This window comes from Galendromus occidentalis, unplaced genomic scaffold (genome assembly GCF_000255335.2).
Source record: "Galendromus occidentalis unplaced genomic scaffold, Mocc_1.1 scf7180000077497, whole genome shotgun sequence".
Lineage (NCBI taxonomy): Eukaryota > Metazoa > Arthropoda > Arachnida > Mesostigmata > Phytoseiidae > Galendromus > Galendromus occidentalis.
In genome coordinates this window covers 915,817-926,806 of record NW_003805485.1, presented here as the reverse complement: position 1 = coordinate 926,806, position 10,990 = coordinate 915,817, and the positions used below count along the sequence as shown (strand labels likewise).

General features: G+C 51.1%; 1 protein-coding gene across 1 annotated transcript in view; it reads right to left on the bottom strand.

The window, feature by feature from the left end:
- Positions 1-219: 219 nt before the first annotated feature.
- bark (C-type lectin domain-containing protein bark beetle) overlaps positions 220-10,990 on the bottom strand; it is a 42,353-nt gene continuing 31,582 nt past the window's right edge. The window contains 16 exon segments of the mRNA XM_029112381.1: positions 220-982; positions 1,106-1,213; positions 1,744-1,919; positions 2,074-2,285; positions 2,350-2,558; positions 2,672-2,879; positions 2,997-3,167; positions 3,257-3,395; positions 3,487-5,486; positions 5,621-5,814; positions 5,936-6,269; positions 6,423-6,515; positions 6,618-6,726; positions 6,889-7,131; positions 7,251-7,485; positions 8,391-10,968. Coding sequence (XP_028968214.1) covers positions 687-982; positions 1,106-1,213; positions 1,744-1,919; positions 2,074-2,285; positions 2,350-2,558; positions 2,672-2,879; positions 2,997-3,167; positions 3,257-3,395; positions 3,487-5,486; positions 5,621-5,814; positions 5,936-6,269; positions 6,423-6,515; positions 6,618-6,726; positions 6,889-7,131; positions 7,251-7,485; positions 8,391-10,968 — 7,305 coding nt within the window. The 3' untranslated portion in view covers positions 220-686.

Below are 10,990 nucleotides of genomic sequence, written 5' to 3'. Positions count from 1 at the left end.
CTCTCTGTTTCCACTGCTTGTAAGGCATAAACACTCCTGTCTCAAAATTTGATGCTTTGGCAAATAGCGTCAGATCCTTGGACCGACAGCCATTCGAACAGAAGGCTCCCCCACAACTTGAACAATCGTCACTTCGGACAAATTAATCCATCGCTCATAGAGCGTCTTCCGTCCTCCCCCGTTCAGTTTGATAGCGGGAGTAAATGCAGATGTAAATGATCCGGTCAGATCGAATAAACAGATCTGATTTGACTAGGCTTGAGAGTGAAGAGATGAATCGAGAGATGAAAAAAACTTACAATCGTATACTATTCTTTCTGCGAGAGAAGGGAATAACTCCGAGAATCCCTCTCTGGAGTTCTCCCATCCGTCCGAGCCTTCCAGCTCTCCGAGCACCCCATAGTACTGTCTCTACGACTCGGATTCCCTTCAGGACAGTGAGTGGGTGCTCATTTCGACATTCGTAATCTACATAGCTAGCTATGGATCATTGCTCAGCATTGTCGGCTCTGAGTATATCTAGAATTTCTTATGTACACTTCTTTCAGGCAGGTTTTCGTAGTAGTCCTCGTCCCCCTCGTCGATCATCGAAGTATTTTTGGCAGTTCAGCTCCGGCAACCTGACCACTTTCAAATTGGAAATCTTCTAGACGAGCGTGAAAATTCTCTCTCTCACTGTACATACTCTACATTGCCGTTTCTAGGGGTGCTGGTTTCAATGAACCCGACGATGCGTTGAGACTTCTCGATGGTAAGCGTCCTCCTTGAACTTCCTCACTCCTGAGAGGCTCGAGGCTCTTCGAGAGTTCTTTCGCTCTGAGAGCTTCCTCTCGACGCCGTAGAGCCGCCTCTGGTTTGGGCTGATCCGGACGTGGAGGCTCACGACTGAAAGCCATGGCAGGAGCGTTCTCGTAGCTGGGAGCGGGAGGTTGGGGCGGCCTCGCGGTCGGTCGAGGTGGGGCAACCCTCGTCGGCGAAGGATCTAGAAGAGCATTAATCCTTGAGCTGAGGACACCAGCTCCTTTGGCAAGGGCTCGCGATTTCGAGCGGATCAAAGTGCGACATTGTTCAATGGGGCTGATTATTATTGATACTCCGAACTCACGTAAGACTGAGCCGCTCGTCAGCGGCAATGTAGCCACGTCCTCCATCGGAGTCGGTGGCGTGGGAGGCGCAGGAGGGAGTTTCTGCGTGGACTCATGGATCGGTGGTTCTGTGAAGAGAACGATTCATGAGCATCCCGAAGCACATATCGTGTAAGTCGTCAGCATGATCATTCTCGTGACAGCGTGGAGAAGGCGCGGCTCATTGATTCGCCAATGATGCGATGGAAACATGGGGGATGAGGGATTTGAATTCTGAATTCGGTGAAAATTGGGCATGATCTTGCGAGGCCTCTGCGATTTCTGAGCCTCTCTGGACTCCATCAAAATTTCCGGATCCAATGACTCGATTGATTTTATCCCCTTCTCAAATGGTGCCCCTCCTAGAAAGATCGCGATCTTTTCTTGAATCTTCGTCGTCCGGATAAAGGACGACTCTGACTTCTGGATGGAATTCGACTCTCTTCTCGCTCTTTCGACGATTCTCTTGATTCCCTGTACATGTTTCGAAAATATTTTATCCGAATGATGCGCCAGCATGAATACATGGAGGACTTCTGCGTTTTGTCGTGTCGGCCTCGCTATCAGACAGATTCAATCTGCATGTTCTCGAAGGGGGATCAATCCTTCCAGAACTTACTGTGCACGGGAGTAGTCTTCATCTCGTAGGCGGGCGCCGTGAACGTATTGTGATCCCGTGAGATCTTGCCTCGTTCACCGGCTCGCGGCCTCTCTGCTTCTATCTCTCTTTTCATGTCCAACGTAGACCCAGTACCCTGTGACCAGTCCCTGCTGTCCCTCGACTGGTCGTGATAACTGCCGGGAGTAGTATTATCGTTAATTGTGCACCAGCAAGGGAGTGAACGAAGATCTTCCCTCCATCGAATCTTAACCCGTCGTCGGCTCGATCGCCAGCTCTTCGGAAGGCCCCGAGTGTTCCAGGATGCGGTCGAATAGAATCGGAACTCACCCCTGATTTTCGAAGGTCATGTTGAACGAAGGTTTGACCAGCTCATCGATGTTGGCGTTCTCTAGTTGGGGATCATGAGCAAACTTGTCATCTAACTCATCGACGTCGCTGTAGTCCAAAGTCTGTTGAGATCGGGTGCTGAAGGGGAGTTTCGTCACGGAATCCAAAGATCCCTGCAAAGCACATGAACGTGGATACCGTTAGAAAAAACGCTGATTCGGAGATGGCTCGAGGGTGTCCGCGTGCATGGTCTTCTGAGACTAATTCGCTGCTCACCTGGTACTCAAATCCTCGGTTAGAACGTATCGATGCCCTTATAGAGTTTCGCCGCTCCATCTTTTCCAAATGCCTCTCGTGTGATTTACAGCACCAGAACAGTGAGAACAGCGCGATACCGAGGAGCAAGATAAGCAGCACCGACATCGCGGCGATGGACAACGGGTCCACGTACCACTGGTCCCCCAGCGAAATGAAAATTTCTTGCGCTGTTGAGTCACAATGGTCAGTCAAATGCGGGCATATATATCGCAGGCTGGACTCTCCTTTTTCGTGATGGGTACGTTCATGTTTAGGTTGAGACCCTGATCCAATGACTCACTTCTTTCGCATAGGAATGGTAATCTTTCCTGACAATCGTATGTCGTGATCCTCTGTTTGTAGAGCACTGCGCATTCGTCCAACGGAACATCGATAGACTGGACCCAAACCTTGTCATAGAGAATATCGAAGTCATCCTGAATACTCAGGATATACTCTTCGATGATGTCATACCGGCCCTTGAGATACGGTAAAGATGCGGCATCAGCCTGAAAGAAATCGGTGCTCATTGGAAAAAACTCGACGGGAGATATCATGATAAGATGGTCTGAGCAGCCAGCGATCTTCCCGCCATCCGAGGACAATTAGAATGCTCGAATGATCACCTGACAGAATTTCTTCGCTTCTTGGTAATTCATACGGGCAGGAACGAAGAGGAAGCAAGTATTCCCGATTTTCTTCCAGCCCCCGACGCAGTGACCGTCTATCACAGATGCATTCGAAGACAGATATCTCTCGAATTGCACCTTCAACAGCTCCGGCTCGTCAAGGGAATCCTGGAATGCGAACGCAACACTTGTATCACCACCCAGAAACTATGCCATGAGCTTCTCCTAGTAAAAGAGAGGTTGTCTGGAGTGCTCACTTTGATCCGTCCTGACACCGAGACGAGCTCACTAAAGCCCCACCAATTATTGGTGGCATCAACAAAGATTGGATCCCTTCGGATCTCGTGGAGCGGCTGGTGCTGATAGATGTAGTCTCGACTTTCCTGATCCATGCTCCTGCAAGACGGCGAAAAGACAAAATGAACTTCTCCATCGGGAAAAGTTCGGAAGACGGGTGATTCGGACAAGATTACGAGTCAACACTTACACAGATCTATTGGCGACGACCAGCTCGAAATAATTCATCCTGTTGAAGAGGTAGTTGTGGCGGTAGATCTGACCGGGCGACATTGCCAGAATCGTAGCTTTTTCTTCCGGCAGCGTTGCTTCATTATCCCAGATATAGTTCATGTAGGCCAGTTGATCGCTTGAAAGTTGTTTCTTGAATCCGTACACAGCGAGCTGATGACGGCCTCTGTTCCCCACAACGAGGTTCTCGCTGAAGTTCATCGACACCTTGTAGAACACAATATTATCGAAAAACTCTGCTTGGTTCTTCGATATGTAATTGCGGAACATGTGGACGTGTTGCAGGGAGCCCGCTTTGCCTCCCAGGAAGGCGACCGTTTCCCGGTTGAAGTTCTTGAAGAACAGGTTGTTTCGAACAATAGCTTTCACAGCGGAAACCGAATGGTCCGAATCGATCCTTACGAAGAGTCCACCCTGATTCCCGAGCACCGTGTTCTCTATGACGTCGAGATGCAACACATTCTGGACGTCAAGGAACAGTGACCCCTCGACAGAGCTAAAGTTTCCGAACAGCTGTTGCCCGTTCTGCTCGACCCTGTTGTAACGAATTCCGATCGTGGGAGTGATCTCCCCGGCAGACCTGTAAGCGACCGCGCCACGTTCATTGTTCAGAAAGTGGCACGCGGTCACGTTGTGCATGATTTCTCTTCCGGCGAGAGTCCTTGCGGGCAACGGAAGAACTTCGGCGATGAAACCATTCTCGCCGCTGCCGCCTGTCGCATGGAGCCTGACGCTCAGAGTTCGACCGAGTCGAGTTTCGTAGAAAGCTCTCTGGTCGTGATTCGGATACAGGGTTCCGAGCAGGGGTGATGTGTAATTGAAGATATCTCCGTCGTACAGTTCGATATTATCGGGGTTCGGAGAGTAATTGGTCGCGTTGAAGAGATTGAACTGAAGAACCCGGAAACCGATTGTCGCCACGTCGGTCCGGAAGATCTTGATGCAATCTACCGGTTTCGAGTCGTACTTGTAGTACAACAAGATGCGACCTTTCAGGTGGAATTCTTTGTTGCTGTCACAAATGTCCACTAGACCGAATATATTGTAGGGTATATCGATCCGTTTCAGGGGTAGGAAGTTCGAGTCCCGGTCGTTTGTCTGACCGTGGAGAGTGAGAATATTCAGCGCGGGACCGAGGTTGTTCGTAAAGTTCACGCCGTGTACGAACTGGAATCCGGGAGAGGCGATGATCTCTAATCCCACGTGGGCGTTCTGGGTGATGTTGCACAGCTGCACCGTGACCTTGCGCTGTACCACCTGGAGAGCGGCCGCTTTCTCGTTGTGCAGGATACCCGCGCCCTGTATCACTGCGAACTGCACCGAGGATGAGCTTTGACTGAAACGCGCGAGATGGTCTTGCTGCAGTCGTTGGGACTCGGCAAGATTGTCGGGAACCGAGAATCGGATACCGCCCCAGTATTCTTCGTCGGGGAATCGGTTCAGATCGCCACAGTGAACGTAAACGAAGTCCTCCCCGAGGTAGGTACACGAATAGTCTTTCACACCGTATCCGTTGAGTCGCCACTCGCATTCGGAGAGACTGTTCTCTTCTCCCGTACATTCGAGTGGATGCGTCCACGAACGAACTCTCGAGATTTCGTTGATTCCCACATCCAGACGCGGTCCCCGGTGCAGTTGGACGTTCACTTGGTTGTGACCCAAAGCCGAGCAGACTACCTGAGCTGTGCGTTCGGTGAAACGCGGGTCACAGATCGGAACCCACTGCAGGGTGGTCTTATTGAAAACCTCGACAAAGCCGTCACGTCGCTTCAGATCGTCGCAAGCCTGATCCGTGCAGAGACGGACGGACAGATCGTCAAATTCGCGGAGGATCGATTGGCGTTTCTGGACGTAACGATTGGTCAAGAGGTTCCGAGCCGGCTGGAAGAACACAGGATTCCGATCGCGACCCATCACGTTGAGGTTGCCGAGGACCAGGATCCCGACGCTGGGATAGACCTAGGAGAGGTTCACAGAATTGAGACATGGCCATGCATTCTGAGCGAATATGCGAGTTATTGTCGAGGAATTTTGTGCTGAAAGGATCCCTCTCGAGACATTAGATCGCAATGCTTCCACGGAAACAGTCTCACCTCAACAACTACCCCATCGGTGACTGTCAGGGTAGCTCCGGGCATGATAGTCAGGTCGCTCTTGACAACATAAGGACGATCCCGTTCGGTCAGCGTCAGGTTCGTGTACAGGCGCCCGCCCAATGGCTTATTGATATCCACCACCAAACGAGTGAGATCTTCGTAGAGGAGGACAGCGGTCGCGCTAGCAGATCCTGACGGGGAAAATAACCCTCTTGTGATCTCTGGCACTTTGAAGGCTTGTACGAGGCCGCATGTGCCCCGGGAGAGAGGCTTTCCAAACTCTTCCAATACTGTCATCGAGTTTGTGCTTACCTAGGAAGGGCACGAAATCCGCGATGGCGTAACTGTTCCAATCGTCGAAATCGAAGATTCTTTCCTGGATTTTCGCAACACTCGGCGTCCCCCAGTAATTGGACTTCACGTTCAGCGTGTTCGTGATGGACGATGCGGTTATTCCAGCGACGAACTCGAATTCCATGAGAGGGTTCTCGAACACATTCCTCGAGATGTTGAATTGCTGGACGCCTTTCAGAGCGAGCGCGTAGCTCTTCGGTTGGTATGCGACGCCATCAGTCTGAATGGAGTATTTCCCCGTCGAGAAAGGCGCGGTGTCCCGGATGATATTCCCGAAGAAGTTTGCAGGCACCTACAAAAGATTTCCCGATCATTCAGAGTTTTCCCACGAGGAGTTCTGACCGTCAATTCCGGGCAATCCGAAAGAATGTCCAGGATTAGACGAGAGTTACGTCCACATTGTTCTGAAGTGCTTGCGTCCTGGGCAGGAATTCTCAGTTCTTACCTGACTGAATTCTTCCGAGTGGGATTGCATATTGATCTCGAAAGCATAGCGAGCGGTGTTTCGCTCCATGACGTTTTCTGCGATCAGTAATTCCTGGAATCCAAAGTTTGCGAGTCAGCTTTGTGGGAATCGCTCAAGTCATTCGTGGGCATGGAGAGGAGGGAGAGGAATTGAGACTCTTCACAGTGATCGAACCTTTTCCATGCCGCTGATGGTGAATACCCCCTTAGAGCATTCGTTCCCGGTCAGACTGTTGGAGGTGATATTGACTCGAGCGAAGTGTCCGTCAAGGTGGATTCCGCATCTGTGGATAGTTCAATTATTCGTCAAGGGATGACCACCGATAGGAAAATACCGAAATAGATGAAGCACACACAGTCAATTGAAATCTCTCGGTGCCTTCCTGTAGGGGGCTGGGATTCCGTCTCGCTTGGAAAATTTTGGAAGAATCCACGGCTGAACTCACTTATTGTCTCGATAATAGTTGTTCTCGAAGACGATCGAATGGGTAAAGTTCTCGTTGTACTGCAGAACGTAAGGCAAGCGCAGCTGGATACCGCCTTGGTTCTCGGTGATGGTGCAGTTTGCAAAGGTCCAGTGGTAGAGATTGTTCGATGAGCGGATGTCCCGTGAATATTGCGATATACCGCCGAAGTTCTTTGAAATGTTGTTGTCGATAAGGGTATAGTTGATTTCTGCCAGTTGATGCCTGCAGACGAATTCGCTTTCAGAAATTCCATCGTCTTTTTACTCCAGAGCTTTGGTCCCCTCTTCATGAAAATGAATTAAGACGGAACCCGCTGGGCGGAATACGGCCGAGATACTCACCTAAGGGGATCCCAGTGCGGTGTCGAAACGTAGACGCTCTGTTTTCTCGAGCCTTTGAGGATGTTCTTGGCGAAGTAAATCGTTTCGTTTGAGTATCGATTGTAGAACTCGCCATCCTGTCCTTGATCTCGGTTGAAATGCGAACTCCAGAACGCATGCAGGTTGTTTTCCAGAGTGTTCCCAAGGATTTGAATCGAGGGTATATACTCCAACCAGCCGTAGTACGTGGCCATACCTGATTTTGAATGGAGGAAAACCAGTCTTAGTCGACGCGAGATACCGGGGCTACCGTGCCGAGATATGGCGAACCATCGCCCAGAAAGGATACAGCGAAGGAAAAAGGTGAAGGAGGGGTACAGAAACGATAGTCTAGCAGGGAAGAGGTTTCGAGAGTGACTGATCCGATCAGTCGCAGATGCAGAAAGAGGTGATGGGATTCTGGCGGGGGTGAGTTTGAAATCTTCCGAAGAGTGTGTCTTGCGTGAGACAAGGAACCATTCGTGCCAAGCATTCGTGACTACATCTCTGTCATGTGTTGTTGAAGCATGGGAATTTCTTTTTGAATTCCCTGTCCGAGTTTGCTACCGAACTTCCAAAATATAACACGAGTCACTCTTCCAAGAAAGCTAATCTAGCTGGTTCGACCAACGAAGTCCTACATGCTCCCTACTCCATTAGAAGCCCATTTTATTATCGTGCAAGGCTTGACCATGAGAAATCTACCTGCACGATACGATCTCTGGATCAGGCTTTGCAAAATACGCTTTTTGTTCGGGTTGTTGTTGCGGGTGTTTCTACCTGACGTTGTCCTAGCTGCGGACGCGATATTTGTGTTTCTAGAAATGGAGCTGACATCTTCACGTTTCGACACACCTACACAAAAAACACGGCAGGAATCTTCATTAGACGCACACCAACACACACACACACACACGAATACTTTTACGTGAGGGCTAACATTGATCGACAGGTCGATGAACATAAGGATCTGCACCACGTTCTTCGGGGAGAATTGCGGTACCGTGGGAAGGTAATCGGGGACTGCGTTTTTCGCCGATAGGAGTTGACGACTATCTCATATTGGGGTAGGTTTCCTTGAGTACAGTGACTGGGGAATAAGGAAGAATAGGGAAAGCTCACCCAGAGGATTTGATGGATGCAGGTAGATAACAGCGCCCCCAACAGGGTTCGGACCGCTGGAGTATCTTGCAGCCACGACATAGCCGGCTTCACGCAGCGGGAACGAAGTCAAGTTGCGCTTCAGATCCCACGTCTCATGCCATTCCCTGATCGAGCCTCGACGTCCCTTGCTGAATGTCACGTTTTCTGTAGACTCCAGTTGGAACGGACTGATGACAAGAATCCCGATCGACAAGCTGTCTCTGCATTTGATCTCGAATTCGAATTCCACGTTGGGTTCGGTGGTTCCCAAAATTAAAAATTTCGCCTGGTCCTGCTCCAAGAACACTGTTTGAGGCCGTCGATCGGCGGGAGGGATCGAGACACTCAGCTCCGTCGGAGTCCACTGCCGCATCTCAAGATGTTCGCTTCTCGTGAGCACTGGGTTATAGAAGATTCCAGCGCCCTCATTGTTCTGGATTGTATTCTTCGACAACTCTACACCTTGAGCCCGGGTTTCGATTCCGTGTTTGTTGTTGCCCTCGATGGTGCACATCTGGATTGAGGGGTTCCTTTTCTGGGCGAAAATATTGTTCCAGGTAATACCGATACCAGACGCCATGTTGTTGTCGATGCGGACATTCTTGATTTCGTGGTTGTTCATATCGATCTGCAGGGCAGGCTTGAACTTGTGCGTGGAATAGTCGAGTTGTCCCGCCGACGAGATCTCCGCGAATTCGATGGCGGACCGACGGGCCGCGGGACCCAGTCGAATGCCGGACCAAGAGCTTCTGAAACACCGGATGCCGACAAGTTGCGTGCAAGCATTCGATTCGAAAACGTCGTCTAGGGCTCGGTGTCGACACAGGAAGAAGTTCCTGTCCTCCTCCCGACACCTGACATCGGAGACAACCGCGGGTATCGGAGTGTCGGGCATGTCGATTTCTTCGAGTTGCCAGTCTCGGTCGGACATGATGAAACCGAGCTGATGGCAGATGACCGCGGCCTCGCGTCTCCCGAATCCATGACTACAGACTCCACCCTTCCTGCCGTTCACGACGACTTCCACCCGGCCGTAGGTTCCCTGTGAGAGGCTTATCGGCGAGCCCAGCGGCAAAGATTCGTCGTAGGGAATCTCGTGAGCGACCGGGTCGGAGAATGCGGTGAAGTGAATTTTCTCCTGAGCGTGACCGATGGCTCTCAGTTCCCCCTGGACCATGAGACCGATCGATTGCTCGAATAGCAGTTTCGTCTGAGGATGAATTGTGAGCTTGGCGTTCGACTTCACGTAGATGTCCCGCCTGACCAGGTAGTCGCCGGGACCGATTTGGAAATCGCCTGCGATTTCACCCCCGATCTCGTTGGTGTTGCCCTGGGTGTCGAACGACATGACGCGTTCTCTATCGTACCGCGATGAGATTTGGTCTCTCGAGTTGAGATCGTACGGAACCAACAGGTACTGAAGGAACTCGACAGCCGCCAGATTGTAGCGGTCTTTCCTATCGAAGATCTTCAGGTAGACTTGTCTGGCGTGTTGTTCTCCCTCATCCCGACCGGGAGTGCTCCAATAGTTGAGGGTGGCGTTGATGATCTTGGAGCTGTCCTCGAGATGGACCCCCAGTTCGTATTTCGAATCCGGGTTGAACAATTTATTCCGGTAGATCATTGTGTTGTTCGATTCTACCGCCACCACGGCAGCGACTCGAGAGCGTGGTTTCAGTCCGGGGAAGAGTTCCGTGGCACGATTCCGTTCGAGGACGTTATTGATGAAGAGCAATTCTTGCACGGTGGAGTCCTGCATGACACCGACCTTGGCAATGAAACTTCCCTCATTGGAGCGGAACAAGTTTTCCTTGACGATCGCGTATGCAGACCGGTTCGCATAGCTCCAGTCGGAGTCCTGGTTCGAAATCAGAAGCGCCCCATTCAGATGGTCCTGGAACAGGTTGTTCTCTACGAAGGCGTAGACGTTGTAGATGGGCTTAATCTTGACGCCGAGATACTTCGAGGCGAAGAATTTGTTGTGGGTGATGTACAGCGAGATGTTCGAGCTGGTCAAATGGCAAGACTCGTAGAAAACACCAGCGTCGCCGTTTCCGCTGAACGTGGACATCGACACGTTCCAGAGCGCGTCCGCGAGACAGTTGTTCCCGAAGAAGAGTCCTGCGAACCCGTTGTCAAAAATTCTCGAACGAGTCACATGGACGGTGTGGTTGAACGAAAGGTACTGACTCGTGTAGTTCGTGTTCATAATGACACCGTTCATGGTGTTCTTTTCGACTACGCATTCTTCCACGTGACGATAGCCGCCGGCGTACGTCACGTTGACACCGTCGCCGATATTGTTCGCTACTGTGGTCTTGTTCAGGATAACGTCGCCCACCCCGTTGTGAACGTGGACGCCAGCGATGTGATCGTTGTTCGCTACGCGCGACTTGCGCAGGGCGAGTCCTGACACGATCTCGCGTGCCCAGACGCCTCGACCGTTATTGTTGGAGATATCGCAGTTGGTACAGTTGACGTCGTGGACTTTCCCCTGATCCAGATAAACTTCGAGGGAGAACGTAACGGCTACCAGAGATGCCGCTCTGTGCACCACCTGTGGAACGAGTTTCGGCGAT